Raw genomic sequence first — 19,964 nt, forward strand, 5'->3', positions numbered from 1 at the left:
TTTTACATTCATACATTTTTTTATTTTCATGATATTGTGAGACAAAGAGAGTATTTATGGATTTGTATTGCTTTGAAACAGTCTGATGTAAAATTACAAAATGTAAGAATAAAATCAAAACGAAAAACAGCATCCATAAATACTTGTTAGTTTTGCTGGTGTTCCCAAAATACTTTTGAATTGCCATATATACATAGTAAATAGGACAATTCCATGTGTTTGTTTTTGATATATGGATTAATATAAATCTCTGAAGCATGATAAATCAAGGTCCATGTCAGCTGGGTACTCTTGTCACTACATTTAACCCATGCATATCTTTTATTTCTTCTTTTAGTGCCTGTAAAACAAAAGATTTTATTACTATCTTAATTATTTCAGTAGATCCTAATATGACGTGCTTCTTTCGCTTTGTAAACAACACTGTGATAAAATTATCGATATATCTATACTTAGCACGACTCGGAGATATACATAATGATGGCTGTTACAATATACTTCTCACGTAATCCAAATGTATTGGAACCTATTTGCAAAACCTTTGCCGATTTTATTGTTTCAAAAATTGCAATTAAAAAAAGAAAAATAAATTGTATTTTTATTGGGATGCATAATAAAAAGAAGCAATGCACAAGAGCTCGAAAAAATAAACAAAATAAAAATAAATTAAAATTAAAATTTACGCGAAAGTCTATTACTGATTTTGGCACATTTAAGTCATTTCAAAACATGACGTCATACAAATGAAAATGCTAGAGTTGAAAGTTTTCTGTTACGTGAGCCATCCAAATTCGTATAATATTGTATTCAAATTGATTTTTGAGGTAAGTTGTGTTTAATTTTCTATTGAATTGCATTATTCGCATATTACTGATTTCAGCAAGTCAACATGGCGGCTCCTTAGTTACGAAATGTCAACATTGGATTTGATGGTAGTTTACGAGAAAAACATGTAAATTAAAAATGGGAAATGTTGGATTTGAGAATTAAAAGAATCAAACAGATTTTTTTCTAGCAGTTATTCACCAAATAATCCATGTAAGCTATAGATTTATAGGGAATAAAAAGGAACAGCCATACACACAGCATACCTAGTCCTATAACATATGACCTCTGGGGCATTATTTACTATTTCTATTTACTGTTCTGATATTTTTTTTTACTATCAATGTGCCACCCGCATTAAAAAAAAAATGAAAATATCAGTATAAAAATGTTAAAAATTGAATAAGAATGCGAAGTCATATGTTATAGGACTAACAACATACCTTCTCTCGCTTCATTTTTTTGATGACCGTATTTGTCCTATTAGAATCGAAATAATTCATTGAAGACATATATTGTGATAATTATTAATTTTAATTATCCCTTGCTACACTCGGATAAAATCTGAATATCACGGCCCAGGCCATGTGTAAATTTCCAACAATCTATGGATCCGTGGATTATTTCTTAAATAGTACACTTTTTGCTACCTTCTTTAATATCAATTTCATTCATAAGAATAAAGAAAATTAAAGCATGAAAGTATTGACAATGACTCTTTCCAGATAATTGTATATCTCACAAAATCTCCAAAAAGACCTTTCTGAATAAAAGTGCCATGTGAAAATGCAAATTATACACTGATTCTAGATTATAAAAATAACTGCTTCTTACTTATCAAGAAAGGCAGGACTTTAAAAAAACCTAAAAGATTCAGAATTTCAATTAGACATATGACTGCTAGATATTGTCAATTATGATTCTTGTGCTTCACAGTAGTTTCATATATGTCTGAACCTTTTTTTTTAATGTTTCATTTTAGTTTATAAAAAATGTTTCTGTTACAAATCATGATGTATTGTTTTATGTGTACATGTTATGCTGTCCATTAAGGGCCCTTGATTGGAATAATAAATATTCTAATTCTTATTCTTATATATTCAATTACAAAGTCATCTCTAGATGAAATTCAATATCAATAAAATAGTATCATATTATTGTGTTGATTTTGCTTTAGTAAAAGTGTCCCATTATTTTGTAAATCAAAGAGTTTCGTAGCTCATGAGGGAAGCAGGTGGGTATTGTCTGCCATGATGTCATCATATTTTCTACAATAAATAACCAGATGCTCCGCAGGGCACAGCTTTATACGACAGCAGAGGTTGAACCCTGAACATTTGGGGCAAGTATGGACACAACATTCAAGCTGGATTCAGCTCTAAATTTGGATTGTGATTAAATAGTTGACACAGCATAGGTTTCGGACACAGAATGAATGTGGTCTAATGAACTTAAAATATTTTTTTTGCCTTTGAGCAATTCACTATGCTGTTGAATATTAATCCTCTCAAAAAAATGTTTGAAGAAATTTTCTTTTTATTTATGAAATCTGAATTGAGAAAAATTTAACCCCCCCACCCCCATTTTTTTTTTCACAACCCCCTTTCCCTTTTTCCAAAACTGATCTCAATTCAAATTTCTAATGGAGTTTGCAACAATAACTACTCATTTAAATACATCATAAAATATTAAAATGTAACAAAAGTTGCTTGTTATCACTGAATGGTAAAGATTTTTTTAATTTATCAGTTGGTAGTAAAAGTGAATATACATTGTATATTATATAAAACAATGATTCAAGTTGATTCAACTACTATTCTGGACAAAGAAAGATAACTCCAATCAATTGAAAATTTCTTGCTATTGCACAATATTGTGCAATTAGATATTTCTTGCTATTGCGCAATACTGTGCAATTGAAAATATTTGCTATTGCACAATACTGTGCAATTGAAGATTTCTTGCTATTGTGCAATACTGTGCAATTGAAAATTTCTTGCTATTGCACAATACTGTGCAATTGAAGATTTCTTGCTATTGCTGAATACTGTGCAATTGAAAATTTCTTGCTATTGCACAATACTTAATATAATAATTTTGGATCCTGATTTGAACCAACTTGAAAACTGGGCCCATAATCAAAAATCTAAGTACATGTTTTGATTCAGCATATCAAAAAAGGCCAAGAATTCAATTTTTGTTAAAATCAAACTTAGTTTAATTTTGGACCCTTTGGACTTTAATGTAGACCAATTTGAAAACGGGACTAAAAATTAAGAATCTACATACACAGTTAGATTTGGCATATCAAAGAACCCCAATTATTCAATTTTTGATGAAATCAAACAAAGTTTAATTTTGGACCCTTTGGACCTTAATGTAGACCAATTTGAAAACGGGACCAAAAATTAAGAATCTACATACATAGTTAGATTCGGCATATCAAAGAACCCCAATTATTCAATTTTTGATGAAATCAAACAAAGTTCAATTTTGGACCCTTTGGACCCCATATTCCTAAACTGTTGGGACCAAAACTCCCAAAATCAAACCCAACCTTCCTTTAGTGCTCATAAACCTTGTGTTTAAATTTCATAGATTTCTATTTACTTATACTAAAGTTATGGTGCGAAAACCAAGAATAATGCTTACTTGGGCCCCTTTTTGGCCCCTTATTCCTAAACTGTTCAGACCTCAACTCCCAAAATCAATCCCAACCTTCCTTTTGTGGTCATTAACCTTGTGTTTAAATTTCATTGATTTCTATTTACTTATACTAAAGTTATTGTGCGAAAACCAAGAATAATGCTTATTTGGGCCCTTTTTTGGCCCTTAATTCCTAAACTGTTTGAACTAAAACTCCCAAAATCAATCCCAACCTTCCTTTTGTGGTCATTAACCTTGTGTCAAAATTTCATAGATTTCTATTTACTTAAACTAAAGTTATAGTGCGAAAACCAAGAAAATGCTTATTTGGGCCCTTTTTGGCCCTTAATTCCTAAAATGTTGGGACCAAAACTCCCCCAATCAATCCCAACCTTCCTTTTGTGGTCATAAACCTTTTGTTAAAATTTCATAGATTTCTATTCACTTTTACTAAAGTTAGAGTGCGAAAACTAAAAGTATTCGGACGACGACGACGATGACGACGCAGACGATGACGCCAACGTCATACCAATATACGACCAAAAAATTTTCAATTTTTGCGGTCGTATAAAAAGGCACATGTGTTTTCCATTACAAAAAAAACCTTTCATATAATTTAATGGTTAAATCTAAATATGATTCTTTCAAAAAAAGCATAAACTTATTTCCGTTTAAAAAAATCCATCTGGTATTTCTATTGTAAGAAACTAATTATTGTTAATTGCAGGGGAAAAAACTATTATTAAACATTTCAGAATTGCTAAACATTTCAGAATTGCTAACATTTGTCAGAAAACGTAATGCCCATTAATGGGGCATAAAAACTGCAAATATTGTATTACAATACACAACCATGTGCTCCGCAGGGCGCAGCTTTATACGACCGCAGAGGTCGAACCCTGAACAGTTGGGGCAAGTATGGACAAAATATTCAAGCGTGATACAGCTCTGAATTTGGATTGTGATCAAATTTTTGACATTACATGGGGTTTTTTTTACACAAAACAAATGTCAAGATTTTACAAATCAATTAAAGATTTCTTCTTCAAACTTTTTAAATCTAAAATTAAGAAGTTGACACAGCTTAGGTTTCTGACACAGAATGAATGTGGTCTAATGAACTTAAAAGTTTTTTTTTTGCCTTTGAGCAATTCACTATGCTGTTGAATATTAATCCTCTCAAAAAAATGTTTGAAGAAATTTTCTTTTTATTTATGAAATCTGAAATGAGAAAAATTTAAACCCCCCCCCTTTTTTTCACATCCCCGTTTCCCTTTTTCCAAAACTGATATCAATTCAAATTTCTAATGGAGTTTGCAACAATAACTACTCTTTTAAATACATCATAAAATATTAAAATGTAAAATAAAGTGCTTGTTATCACTGAATGGTAAAGATTGGTTGGTAGTAAAAGTGAATATACATTTTTTATTGTATAAAACAATAAAAAAAACTTCATCAGCAACATTTTATATTGGCAAATTTCCAATGAAGTTATTTACATAAAGTTATTGGCAAATAAAAATAGAAAATGACATCATAGTCATGTCTGGCAAATGTCCAACATACATTATCTAAAAACATTTTAGATAAGATAAGGAAAAAAAGCTTCATCAGAAACATTTTATATTGGCAAATTTCCAATGAAGTTATTTACATAAAGTTATTGGCAAATAAAAATAGAAAATGACATCATAGTCATGTCTGGCAAATTTCCAACATATATTATCAACTACTATTCTATACAAAGAAAGATAACTCCAATTGAAAATTAATTGCTATTGCACAATATTGTGCAATTAGATATTTCTTGCTATTGTGCAATACTGTGCAATTGAAAATTTCTTGCTATTGCACAATACTTGATATGGAATCCTGATTTGGACCAACTTGAAAACTGGGCCCATAATCAAAAATCAAAGTACATATTTTGATAAAGCATATCAAATAAGCCCAAGAATTTAATTTTTGTTAAAATCAAACTTAGTTTAATTTTGGACCCTTTGGACCTTAATGTAGACCAATTTGAAAACTGGACCAAAAATTAAGAATCTACATACACAGTTAGATTTGACATATCAAAGAACCCATTTATTCAATTTTTGATGAAATCAAACAAAGTTTAATTTTGGACCCCCATTTGGACCAACTTGAAAACTAGGCCAATAATTAAAAATCTAAGTACATTTTTAAATTCAGCATATCAAAGAACCCCAAGGATTCAATTTTTGTTAAAATCAAACTAAAGTTTAATTTTGGACCCTTTGGACCTTAATGTAGACCAATTTGAAAACGGGACCAAAAATTAAGAATCTACATACATAGTTAGATTCGGCATATCAAAGAACCCCAATTATTCAATTTTTGATGAAATCACACAAAGTTCAATTTTGGACCCTTTGGGCCCCTTATTCCTAAACTGTTAGGACCAAAACTCCCAAAATCAAACCCAACCTTCCTTTTATGGTCATAAACCTTGTGTTTAAATTTCATAGATTTCTATTTACTTATACTAAAGTTATGGTGCAAAAACCAAAAATAATGCTTATTTGGGCCCCTTTTTGGCCCCTTATTCATAAACTGTTGTGACCTCAACTCCAAAAATCAATCCCAACCTTCCTTTTGTGGTCATAAACCTTGTGTTAAAATTTCATTGATTTCTATTTACTTATACTAAAGTTATTGTGCGAAAACCAAGAATAATGCTTATTTGGGCCCTTTTTTGGCCCTTAATTCCTAAACTGTTGGAACCAAAACTCCCAAAATCAATCCCAACCTTCCTTTTGTGGTCATAAACCTTGTGTCAAAATTTCATAGATTTCTATTCACTTAAACTAAAGTTATAGTGCGAAAACCAAGAAAATGCTTATTTGGGCCCTTTTTGGCCCCTAATTCCTAAAATGTTGGGACCAAAACTCCCAAAATCAATCCCAACCTTCCTTTTGTGGTCATAAACCTTGTGTTAAAATTTCATTGATTTCTATTCACTTTTACTAAAGTTAGAGAGTGCGAAAACTAAAAGTATTCGGACGACGACGACGACGCAGGACGACTACGCCAACGTGATAGCAATATACTACCAAAAAATTAAAATTTTTGCGGTCGTATAAAAACTCTATATAATTGTCCTAATGACACACCTGTAGCGGAGAAACATGTCAACACATTACAAGAGTGTACATGCTGAAGTGACTGACCTTCTTTTCTAACCATTAATTTTATGTTGATAGTCCTAAATATAAAAGTTTTCTACAACTATCACCTAAACCTAACAACATCAAAGAAAATGAGGTCAAGGTCAATAACATTTACCTAGATGTTCTCATCTTTATAGAGTTAAATTTTATACATATTGTTAAATATATGTTTTCATGTATTGGTTGTTTCTCCATATGAATGAAAAATCTGTCAAACAAAATGTAAAGGAAAGCCCAATCAATCAATTACAGCATTCAACAATGGACAGCTTATTGTTTTCTCCTGAATTATATAGACTGTAGCAATTAAATTTAAAAATTCTAATCTATCAAAGTAATAGTCTTCAATGTAAAATAATGCATTTCTATGGAATAAGCAATTTTTTTTGTATCTTTTATAATTCTTTTTGCATGATTGAATAACAATTAGATCGTAATTTAATTTTCTTGATTGAATTATCAACATCAATCAAATTTTCACACATTTTCAAAGTGACAACTTTTCCATTGATGAATGAAAAAGAAATACCTGGATGCCAGTTATAAGTGTATTAACCTAGCCTCAATTTCATTATATTACCATGATTATAGTTATGCTTTTACATTTCATGTTCCTACATTAAATATATAATGATTGATCTAAGTGAGCTAAACAACAATTTACAGTACCAATAATACTTTGTATCGAAACTAGTTTCTCATTATAACCCAAATTAGTTTCAGAAACAACTTTTACACAAATTAATTCAAGTAAATATACTTAATGGTCTGAATGTACTAAAAGGTTTTTATTTATCAAATATACTTAAGAGTCTCTACATACAAGTTATTTCAGCAAATGTACTAAATTGCTACATTATAAAAAAGAAGATGTGGTATGATTGCCAATGAGACAACTATCCACAAAAGACCAAAATGACACAGACATTAACAACTACAGGTCACTGTACGGCCTTCAACAGTGAGCAAAGCCCATACCGCATAGTCAGCTATAAAAGGCCCGGATAAGACAATGTAAAACAATTCAAACGAGAAAACTAACAGCCTTATTTATGTAAAAAAAACAGGCACATACATAAATAATGTGGCCGGTTAAACATGTTAGCGGGATCCCAACCCTCCCCCTAACCTTTGGACAGTGGTATAACAGTACAACATAAGAACGAACTTTAAAAATCAGTTGGACAAAAATACAAGTGGATTATATTACCAAAACTGGTTTCACTAAGACTTGCACCATAATAGTACTAAATTGCTACATTATATTACCAAAACTGGTTTCACTAAGACTTGCACCATAATAGCTTCAGCATTCTTATTTGATATTCAATGAAACAACTAGTACAAATCATATGTATCAATTATAAGAATAGATAGAACACCCTTTGGTCTTCAATACCGAAGCATAACCCATCAAGTACATCAAGCTATATAAGCCTATGTATAACAAAATGGGACAAAATTCAAAAGAAAAACCAATGGCTTCATACAGAATTATGCTAATCAAAGTGAGTGTAATCACAGAAGGGTAAAGATTGCGTTAATTTATCAGTTGAAAGTAAAATTAAATATTGAACTGTGAATAAAGCATTGGTTGTAGAACATTTTGTGGTTAATTCAACTACCATAATGGACAATGGGAGATAACTTAAATGTTTAAAGATGACTTTAACAATGACATCATTTATATTTTAAGAAGAGATATTAGATTCCTGCACCTTGCAAAAGTTATGTCATTTTCTTGACAGATGTAGCATTATTTTGTGACTTGAATATCTGAGCATATATATTACATTGATAAATTTTCTGGAAATGTTCATGGATAAGATGTATAGAATTTTATGATCAATGCACTATATCTTGTGTATCAAAAAGGTAGTGATAATCCTTGGAAGATTTAGGTATCAAGTCAGTAGCATAAGGTTTTGATAGCATTTCATGCAATCTTTACCCCAAAACAATCAACGAAAATCCATTTTGGAATACATCATACGACAACAATTACTGAATATATAAGAGGCTCCCAACTTGAGATTAAGAGAGATTGTGAAATTTTATGCAACTGTCATCATGGTCATACAAGTGAGAGGTTTAGCTTGCTATAAAAATTGGTTTAATCCACCATTTCCTACTTCAGAAAGTGCCTGTACCAAGTCAGGAATATGACAGTTCTTGTCTATTCGTTTGATGTGTCTGAGCTTTAGATTTTGCCATTTGATTAGGGATTTTCTGTTTTGAATTTTCCTTAGGGTTCAGTATTTTTGTGATTTTACTATTTTTGCGCCTGATTAACCCCTCAAATTAATGTTAGAATAGATACAAACTAGAGCTATACAAGGGTACTATAACAGATATTCATTACCTCTTTCACCATTCTGTGCTGATTCAATGTTCTCTGTCCAGAGAATTCTGCTGATTCTACATAAACTTTATACATGGACCCACATCCTCCTAAAATATAGGGGGAAAAAATACTATAGGGTTATTGCATGAATATTTGGGAATATTGTCCCGAGTAGAATTTTATATTGTACGAGCTTGCGAGTGCAATATATGTTCTACGAGGGACAATATTCCCCAATATTCATGCAATAACCCTTTTATTGTATAGCAATATAATATTTGAAAGTAAAAATTGGTTTAAACTAAGATTTTGTCGTTAATGAGGTCATGAATTTTGAAGATTTATTGCACTAGTGCAATATTAGAATTTATTGCACGCTAACTTTTGGTTACGTTCTGTGGGAAATATTATATTGCTATACAATAATATTTGATATCATACTGGTAATACAGAGTTTATTACAATTAGTTTTAACTAATTTCTATAACATTTTCTTTTTACCCTTTGTTATGCCTTATCAACATGATTGTTGCATAGCCTCTATACTATAGACACCAGCTGGTATGGGCTTTGCTCATTGTTGAAGGCAGTACGGTGACCTATAGTTGTTAATGTCTGTGTCATTTTGATCTCTTGTGGACAGTTGTCTCATTGGCAATCATACCACATCTTCTCTTTTATATTGTATAAAATCTTTAGGACAGAAAATAAATATTACCTGATATATCTAAAGCTTGTATGTCTGAAGCCTTGGGAAATTTCTCCTTGAGTACTTTAACAATTTTCTGTTCTCCTTCAGTTAAAGTGCTTGCCTCTGTACATCTATGTCGTAGTGTAGATCTACATAGAGTTGTCAACTATAACATAAATAGATGTAGATAGAGAGAGTTGGCAGATTCCAAATAACAAAGTTGAAAAGTTCCCAAAATTATGTTTAACAAAATCAACACCAATGAAGTTCTGTTTTGGAATACATGTTATACTTATATAAGTAAACACTTTTTGACAAAAAATAGATCTATTCACATTATATATAATTTTTTAAATAAAGAACACCTTAAAAAAATGTTGCTATCATAACAACAATGAACAAAATTGACAGACATTTTGACGGAAAATTCTTATGTTAGCAACACAAGGTTTGGATGTATATCTTGATTTAATATGAAAGGCAAATTGGAATAAAACATTTCTGAACATCTGCACCAGTAAAAAAGGAATTGGAATAACTTTTAAAAAGGATTATCTTGGAGTTGCTAACATAAGATTTGACAGACATGAACAATGCTGCTAACATAAGATTTGACAGACATGAACAATGCTGCTAACATAAGATTTGACAGAAATTAAGTTGTTGCTAACATAATATTTGGCGGACTTTTTTGTTGCTAACATAACATTTGACAGACTTTTTTGTTGCTAACATAATATTTGACGAACTAAATAGTGTTGCTAACATAAGATGTTGATGGACTTGTTGCTAACATAAATAAATTTGACGGACAATATATATTTGAGATTTTTAACCAACATTGGAGATCTTATCCTAGTTGAAAGTCATATTAAGAACTCCTGCAAAATACTGCTGCCTGAAATTTAAAAAGATTTCAACCCAGGACAGATAACTCTAATTTGTAGCACATCCAAATGTTGCTAACATAAAATGACAAGTTTGACAGAAATTATATGTTAGCAACAGATTTGATAAAACTATTGATTAAATAAAGTAAATTGAAAGATCCAAAATGTGTGTGTTTAATGTACATTATGAAATACAATTTTAACAGGCTTATATAAGTACCTACAATGATGTGGCAAGATTTTATGAACCTGTTGCTATCATAACATTTATTGACAGACAAGCATCTAATAAGTAAGGTATTTGAAATTGAAAAAAATATATATCAGATGTTTTTAACAAAAGAAAAGCAAAAGATTTGGAAACAGGGATGTTTGAATAATCGGACTACACTAATAAAAACCATTATACCAGTGTCAACTTAAAGCCTCGTAAAACATGAACCTTGTGAAAAAAATGGGAAGTAATTTCCGTCAAACATTTCACAATTTTCAACTTGTTTTGATCATTTCTACTTTTAATTGAAACAATCATATCCAATAATTAAGGTGTGCTTCCTTTATATAACATTACTATTCAATAAAACATTCACATATTATCATTCAAATAACAGTTAGTATTATTTTTCTTAATTTGTTCTTTTTGACGGAAATTTTCTTATCTTTTTGGAATCTGCCAGTTGTCAACTATAACATAAATAGATAAAGACCTACATATATATAGTTGTCAACTAAAACATAAATAGATGTAGATAGAGAGAGTTGTCAACTAAAACATATAGATGTAGAATAATAGATAGAGTTGCAAGGCCGTAACTACCATTGAGGCAAGTGAGGCAATTGCCTCACTAAAGTTTAGACACTGATTTTTTTATGGTAACTAAATACGAAACTGAACGGTCATTTGTTGTTCTGTCCCAACCTTAATTTCTATAAGTTGTCATTATTCCTTTTAAATTAGTTTTCCTTGACATAACTCAGCATCTCAACGGGTGATGTTTCTCGATTACATCTGAGACTACTATAACACATACATGTGTTATAATAGTAGTCTCAGATTACATTAACCTAGTAACGATAACCATCATGGATTATTGTAAAACAGGCTCTTGTAGAAAAAGGAAAAGCGATACTGAAGGTAAAGAAGGAATAGTTCTAGTAAACTAATGGTGTTTATAATCACAACAGGGGTTAAGAGTCTAAGTACTGAATATAACTTCATTGGAACTAATCCGAGAACTATAAATTGACTGACAAATCAAGTACTGGGCATCGCAAGGGGCATATTCTCCGGTTCACCAACATACTCGTTCTCTTACAGATAAACAAAATATACATAACATGAAACATGCATGGATTAGTTTTTATCAATGTTTCTTTAACCTTATACATTGAAAGAACATCCCGTGTTCCATTTTGACATTATTTAGATTTTGTCTCCTCTAAATCGGGACTTCGGAATTTCGTGTCATTATATTCGGGTTTCGGTATCGGACACCCTAAACCCTAAACCCCTAAATTTATTGATTCTTGAACTGAAAATATCTTACCACTGACTATTCCCAGAAATAATTTAAAATCACGGAACTATATGGAAACGGCAAAAACACCCGTTTTATTCCCCTGTACCCATATCATACAAGTCAACTAACTCTAGGTAGAATCATCTATACATGTATCTTATCTCATTCTATCCATGCATAGTTTGTTTACTCTTTGTCTGCATAAAAGCGAGTTTGAAACGTGTAACAACGACTGTATGATGGTGCTTACAGGAAAGCTTAATTCCTTTTTGCAAACAAAACTGTTACTACCGATGGTGCTTACAGGAAAGCTTAATTCCCCTTTGCAAACAAAACTGTTACTACCGATGCTGCTACCGAAATGCTGATTGAGAAGGAATCGGAAAAAGATGTCAATTATCATGATCATAGTGTTGATGATAGTGAGCTACCGCTAGAACAACAGAATCCCCTGAAACGACTGAAAACTTGGGAATAGGCATGTATGAGTGGCAAGAGATTGTGCTGTCTTCCCATGCTCAATGTTCATCGCGATAAGGATGTCAGCAGACCAAATATATTGAAACGATTTGAAGAAACCGGCCATAAAAAAATTGGCAAACTTTACTGAATCGATGTTTTTTTATGTTCTGGTGACACTCAAATTGATATTTGGATGTTTATCTGACTTATAAATTTAAATAAAGTTATAAAAAATTTGGTGTAAATGTCTTGAAAAATGAAAAATTTATATAAAAAGTGTCCAAACATAAAACATTGTCTAACTCTCTGGAAATGCCTAGAATGCAGGATTTTGCACCATTCATTCCGACATACCCTCCCAAAAATTTTCTTTGCCTCACTAAAATATTATGTCTAGTTACGGCCTTGGAGTTGTCAACTATAATATAAATAGATGTAGATAGAGAGAGTTGTCAACTATAACATAAATAGATGTAGATAGAGAGAGTTGTCAACTATAACATAAATACATAAAGACCTACATATATATAGTTGTCAACTAAAACATAAATACATAAAGACCTACATATATATAGTTGTCAACTATAACATAAATACATAAAGACCTACATATATATAGTTGTCAACTATAACATAAATACATAAAGACCTACATATATATAGTTGTCAACTATAACATAAATACATAAAGACCTACACATATATAGTTGTCAACTATAACATAAATAGATGTAGATATAGAGAATCAAATAAATGTAAACAACAGTCCATCACATGTATGTGTAATGAAAAATGAAATGTTTATTTTTTCTGAAATTTGTATACCCTCGAGCCTCCTTTAATAACAATCGTGTTGCGAATTAACCAAGTCCCGACTTAACTAGGTGCCGAAAAGTCTGCTAAGTGTCGATTGGACCAGGTGCCGATTTAACCAGGGGTCGAAGTGACTAGAATTCGTTATGAAACGTTCGAAATAGCATTGTGTCTGCTTCATGAGCACTTTATCTGGGTGTATCAAAGGTTTAATTTTTCTAAAGAACGTTTCTGGTAGGTTTCCTCCACTATTATAAGGGCTTTTACCTGTGTAAGACGAAATTTTCGAAACATTTCACTTTCACCTCTAAACAATACACCTTATCGCTATTCCCGGCTGACCCGTCCGCTTGAACTTTTGACGTCAACAACAATCACTTTTCCATTGTGGCGTCAGACATTTTGTTTTATGACGTCAAAATTTTACGGGAACCTGTGTGATTTCCAGCAATGGCGGACAAATAGCGATAAGGTGTATTGTTCCGAAAAGATTGACGGACTGGTACCTACTAAAAAATCCACTTCCCTTTGCTCTAAATGCACTTTCTGGTTTAAGGGCTAATTCGGAAATCCTTGGTGGAAAATGGCAGCGCCCAGTCGAAGTGCAAGATTTTGTTTAAATTTTAAACTTGACTCTGTATTATGGAACAAAGTATGCAAGGTATGAAAGTCTATTTTAACTCTTTGTAACAAATTATGTATGTTAGATTTTTTTTCATTAAAGCATTCACAGGGCTTTCATTGTCCCAGATTTTGACCCTTTTCGTCTGCTAAATTTATAATCGTATACTATTCTCAGATCTGCAGTGACATCACAACATGTAACTGACCAATCAATGATTAGAATTTGTGTAATGTAAACAATGTTGAGAGGTGATGCATTAAGAATCCTCTAGACTTTCCATAGACTTCAATGCAAATTAATTTAATTGATATCTATTGTTACCAGTTGAATATAGTAATTTTACTCTTTTAAATCCTTGGTTTAACCAATTTGACAAAAAAATCACATATACTATTCTATCTAGAGCCCTGTATGTTTACCAGGTTAGGTGGGTGGCTGAGAACCATCCACTAGACAATCGATTGTCGAAACACCAATCTAGAGATGTAATATGAGGCAGGCATTACCTTAGCTGCAGAACCGTAGCTCTTAGGTCCTTATGTTATTTTTTGACTATTTGCGGACCATAGATGGTCCATATGGTCCGCAAATAGTCAAAAAATAACATCAGCACCTAAGAGCTACGGTTCCGCAGCTAGCATTACCTGTGAATGGGGACGAAGTCTGTATTATTTTTTTTTTAATTCAAACATGTTGATAAAAGAAATGGAAATACCACAACGTTTCCGATATTGGTTCTGTTGTTAGGGATTTAGTTGTGACGTTATTTAAGTTAACTAACTAACTAACTAACTTACTAATTTTATTCAGTATAAAATCCAATATAAAAAAAAAAAAACACATGAACACATATACAAAACAACACAACAATAAAACATAACAGCCAACAATTTTTACACTTATAACAAGCAAGAGACAAAACTCACACTTCAATATTATGCAATTATATGATGTCATATTCAATGTAAACAAAGAAACAAACGCTGTTATCCAGGTAACGTTTTTTTCATATCAAACAATTATTAAAAATGATTGGGTAAGTAAGTAAGTAATTACTTTATTTAAAGAGGGTGACTCAATTAGCTTTTGCTAATCTACCTTGAGGCCTCACAAAGAACAAACAGTACAAATATTACAAAGCTTACAGTTTCTAACATATTATGTAAATGCACTATTCATACTAACTATAAACTGTCTGTAGAACAAGAGAAAAATAAATTCATATATATATATATATACATAACATACAAATCATTAGAATATTTGAGTAAATTAAGTTGTTATAAATCATTTATAGTTAAGAAATCAACACATTTTTGTTTAAAAGTGTCCAGGTTTTCACAACATTTTATTTCATTTGGTAGTTTATTCCAAAGTATTGATGAGCTATATGCAAAAGATTTTTTCATTGAATTTGTGTTCGGTCGTACAACAGCTAAATTATTATTTGGAGATGACCTTAGATTTCTACTGTGTAGGTTAACAATTGGACAACAGAGTTCCTTTAAGTAATCAGGTGCTTTATCGTTTAGAATTTTATGAACAAGAATAAGTTTATGATATGAAATTCTAGATTTGAAATTCAACCACTTTAAATAAATTTATACTAGGTGTTAGTATTGGTGCATCAAGTATAATCCTTGCAGCTCTTTTCTGCATTTTAAGAATTTGACAGGGGTGTTGAATTCCTTCGGACCAGGGCTCACACTACTTCAGAATTATAGGGAGAAGTGACTTCTCTTTTTGAAACTGATAGGGAGAAGTGGTGAGATTTGAAAGAGAAGTGCTCATTCGCGCGGTGCGCTACAATGTTTTGATTTTACAATAGTATAAAGGGCCATATGTAAATAATGTTCTTTTTTATATTGTTCAATTCATATCTGAGTAAAAAAAATACAATTAAAGTAACATTTGAAATTAAAAGTTGTTTAAAGTTTTACTACGGTTCTTGTGAGAAACTTATTCCAACTAAATATCTAGCACTAAAAAAAAAATTATTTTAAAAAATGTAAAGAAATTATAATATATCATTATTACAATTTAATTAAAAATTATCTTGTGTATGAAATTTAGTGTTTCTCATAAAAAAATATAAAAGTTATTAAGCTGGGCCATAATATATTGAAATTAGTATAATAGTCTCAGAGTTAAGCAACTTTAATCAATAGTTTGAAACAATCCATAAAAAATATAGGGAATTATATACACCAATCAATTAGATGTAACCAAAAGTCTCTTAATGTGTGTGGAATGCGTAATTTTTCCCTTTGGGATCAATATTCTTCTGTCAGCTGTCCGTCCGTGCGTCCGTAGTAATTATTGTTAAAGTACGGATTTCGGTCATAGCTGGTCCGGTGGGTTACACTAATGACTGGACCGAATGACAGGACCGAATGACAGGACCAAATGAAAAATGCTAATAACTTTTTCATTTCTCAAAAGATTGATCTGAAATTTGAAATATAATAAGATTTCATCATTTGATAAATAGATTTAAGAAAAAAATTAAAAAGTTTTGTAAGAAACTTTAGAAAATGTGACATGACCAACTTTGATAATGACAGGACCAACATCGAGAATGACAGGACCAAATAAAAATGCTAATAACTTTTTTGTTTTTCAAAGGAATTATTTCAGATTTGAAATATAAAATGGTATGTCATATTTTGAAACCAAAATGTTATAAAAAATATAGATTTATTTTCAAAAACTTTCGAAAACGTGACATGACAATCGCTGCTTGACAGGACCAACCTCGACAATGACTGGATCAGATGAAATTGCTAATTTCTCTTTTATTTCTCAAAATATTTTTCTGAAATTTGATATGTAATAAGATTTCATCATTTATCAAATAAATTTTAAAAAAAATACACAAAAAATATGTAAGAAACTTTAGAAAACGTGACATGACCAACTCTGATAATGACAGGACCAACTTCGACAATAACAGGACCAAATAAAAATGCTAATAACTTTTTTATTTTACAAAAGAATTATCTCAGATTTGAAAAATAAAATGATATGTCACATTTCGAAACATTTATGTTATAAAAAATAAAGATTTATTTTCAAAAACTTTCAATGTTTCATCAACTTGGTAAAAATTGAAAATGTCCGATGACGGAAGCGACTGAAAGCGAGTATCGTCAAGAACAGGGCGACTTGATTTCGCTTTTGGGGGTCGGGGAAAGCGAAGTGACGGTCGGGAAGGCGACTTCTTCGCCCAAGTCGCCTGGTAGCGTGAGCCCTGCCTTCCTATATTTGTTGATATGTTGATAAATATACATTTTATTCAAAGTCTCATGCAAACAAGACTGGAAACGGAAGTAGATCTGGAAAAACAAGTTAATGATTTTGAGTTCATTATTAGAATGAAAAGTTCGGGAAATTTTCCCGAAATTTTTGATTTTTTTTTTATTGATTTTTCTATTGTAATTGGGGACTTCTTCCACATATTATTGGGTAAACGGATAGAAAGTCATAGGACATAAAGTCACAAATTTGATAAGACAAAAAGTCACAGGACAAAAAAGTCACAAATAGTTTGTTGACAATTATTTGAATATATATAAGAGAAATAAATATCTTAAAATATTTACTTTTTAATACATATTATATTCATATTAAAGTTTAGGAAATGTGTCATTATACTTGAAAAATGAAGATTTATTTAATTTTAATCATGCAAAGGGCATATTTCTTGGCAACATGAAGCAATTTTTAAAAGTGCAAAGCCACATTGACATTTTGTTTTTTTAACAATTATTTGATCATCTTTGATATTTTTTGGATAAATTTTGTTTACAAAGTTGGTTTTAATATATACAATAGTTCAAGAAAAATACAAAAATATTTTTGTAGAAATAATATATATGTTTATTCAAAGAAAATATTCAGAAAAAATAAATTGTGACTTTTTGTCCTGTGACTTCTTGTCCGTGACTTTTTGTCTGTGACTTTTTGTCCTGTGACTTTCTGTCCTACATTCTATTATTGTCATTATGCCTTATAGTAAGTTAGCTGCCCCTTAGTCCAAATAATTAGGTGTCAAAGCAAAAATTTAAAATAGCCTTCCTAAAAGTCATAATTATTTGGACTAATTTTGCTGGTCCGAATAATTATGACGTCTTGAAATGCTACTGTCAACTGTGGATTCACTCTTATTTGTTGGAAACCAATTTTCGTGGATTTCGTCATTTGGCAAGAATTTTTACCAATATTCATCATGATGGTACCCCATTACCACCCTCTTGAGTGGAAGGAACAAATAACAAATGTATTCAACAAAGCCAGTTCCATGCTAGGCTTCCTTAGATATTCCTTCAAAATCCTTGGGAGAAACCTAAAACACTGCCCTAGGGAATGGCGTACAGCAGCATATATAGCACTTATCATGCTTTTAAGATCAATTATGGCATGTATGAAGTAGTGATCAATTATCTGGAACCCGTAGATGTAAAAGTAAAAAGACATCGATAAATTTTTTATCATTGGCGGATCCGGGGGGGGGGTTTAGGGGGTTGCCCCCCTTTTTTTGATGATCAATGCATTTGAATGGGAGCATATAGTTAGAACCCCTTTACTCTGGGTTGGGAATCCCCCCCTTTTTTAGATGGCTGGATCCGCCCCTGTATATATGCAGATAATGCTCCATCCATAGAAAAAAACACCAATTGATACAAATGTATAGTCAGTACAATTAACTATAGTCTGAATTAGAATTACAATTAGAATGAAGTTTTGTTTACTTTTTTAGACAAAGAGGTTCTCCACAACACCTGCCAGCCATGTTAAAGAGCATTCCAAAATGTTCCCTGCCCAGATGGGAAAGATGTTACCAGATGGAACTTTTGATGGGAAGATAGCCTTTATAACTGGTGGAGGAACAGGACTGGGGAAAGGCATGGCCACCATGTTGTCTAGACTAGGTGCTCAAGTGGTTATATCTAGCAGGTAGCATACATGTACATACATTTATAATGGTTTACTTTTACAAATTATGACTTGGTTGGAGAGTTGTCTCATTGCATATTTAAGTTTTTAAGTTAACATTGATTGTGGTTGGTATCAAAAGGTTTCAGCAGAATTTTATTTTGAAGGGGCTGTAAAAAGAAAAACAAATTTCGTTGTAGTTAGGGATGGATCTTATAACAGAACTATGATAAGAGAGAAGGGGAGACAACTCATAATTGAATGTTATAAATATAACTGTTTTGATGTCGTTTCAAAGAAAAGGGAATGGAGGAATAATAATTAGCTTTATTTTGCAAATAGGTAGGGTACATGGTCATAAATGTTTGCCTTCATATCTCCTCATACTGTTTTAACTTGGAAATGTAACGGATTAAAATCCAGTTAAGTTAGTTTGAGGTCATAAACTTGAAACTTTGTACACAAGCTCATTCTTAAGAGAACTGTATAAATATATGCCAAATCAAGATTTTGAAGTAGAATTAAAAGTTACTGTCTGCAGTGTGTGCATGGCATGCTTGTTTTGTCTAATAAAGGTTCATCTACACAAAAAAATATGTCACATGTAGTAGCAGTTAAATTTGTGAAAGCATTTAGTAACATTTTATAACATTACTATTTTGTTCAGGAAAATGGATGTATTAGAGAAGGCAGCATCAGAAATAACCTCAGAAACAGGAAACAAGGTACAAATATTGTTTGATACTAAGTGATAGACATTCTATTTAGGCACCATTTTCATTGGGTTGAGATGCCTATACAGTATGTTCAGATTCCAAATTTTATAATGTCATTCATTACACATACACAAAAAATGTTGTGTTTCTTTATTATACTTCTTTCTTTTTTCATTTATGTTGGAGAAACTTTATCTGCAATGATCATGAGGGACATACCATTTGGTACTGAACCTTTTACAGCTATTGATTTAACAGGTTTTCAGCTCACCTGGCCCAAAGTGCCAAGTGAGCTTTTCT

General features: G+C 31.3%; 2 protein-coding genes across 3 annotated transcripts in view; one reads left to right on the top strand and one right to left on the bottom strand.

Moving 5' to 3' along the window:
• LOC143078670 (bolA-like protein 3) lies at nt 1-13,944 on the bottom strand. Its single transcript, XM_076253548.1, has 5 exons — nt 13,865-13,944; nt 13,656-13,702; nt 9,731-9,869; nt 9,031-9,119; nt 1-340 (listed from the first exon to the last, which is right to left on the bottom strand). Exons 2-5 carry the CDS (start codon nt 13,680-13,682, stop codon nt 278-280), a joined length of 318 nt encoding a protein of 105 aa, XP_076109663.1. The 5' UTR covers nt 13,683-13,702; nt 13,865-13,944; the 3' UTR covers nt 1-277.
• LOC143078669 (2,4-dienoyl-CoA reductase [(3E)-enoyl-CoA-producing], mitochondrial-like) overlaps nt 13,907-19,964 on the top strand; it is a 27,473-nt gene continuing 21,415 nt past the window's right edge. Inside the window, exons 1-3 of one of the 2 annotated variants that reach the window (XM_076253546.1) lie at nt 13,907-14,049; nt 18,773-18,969; nt 19,616-19,673. In XM_076253546.1, the coding sequence (XP_076109661.1) occupies nt 13,972-14,049; nt 18,773-18,969; nt 19,616-19,673 (333 nt within the window). In that variant the 5' untranslated portion in view covers nt 13,907-13,971. Of the gene's footprint in view, nt 14,050-14,286; nt 14,347-18,772; nt 18,970-19,615; nt 19,674-19,964 lie in introns of those variants that run through there. The other variant, XM_076253547.1, reaches the window with a different exon arrangement.

Source organism: Mytilus galloprovincialis, chromosome 6, assembly GCF_965363235.1.
Source record: "Mytilus galloprovincialis chromosome 6, xbMytGall1.hap1.1, whole genome shotgun sequence".
In the NCBI taxonomy this organism is placed as follows: domain Eukaryota; kingdom Metazoa; phylum Mollusca; class Bivalvia; order Mytilida; family Mytilidae; genus Mytilus; species Mytilus galloprovincialis.

What these genes read in the sequence shown, in the direction of transcription:
- LOC143078670 (XM_076253548.1), bottom strand. Translation starts at nt 13,682, where the DNA reads ATGTTTCGAAAATTTCGTCTTACACAG. An exon ending in GAAAATTTCGTCTTACACAG is followed by an intron (nt 9,870 to 13,655) that starts GTAAAAGCCCTT and finishes TTTATGTTATAG; the next exon opens with TTGACAACTCTATGTAGATC. An exon ending in ACAAGCTTTAGATATATCAG is followed by an intron (nt 9,120 to 9,730) that starts GTAATATTTATT and finishes CCTATATTTTAG; the next exon opens with GAGGATGTGGGTCCATGTAT.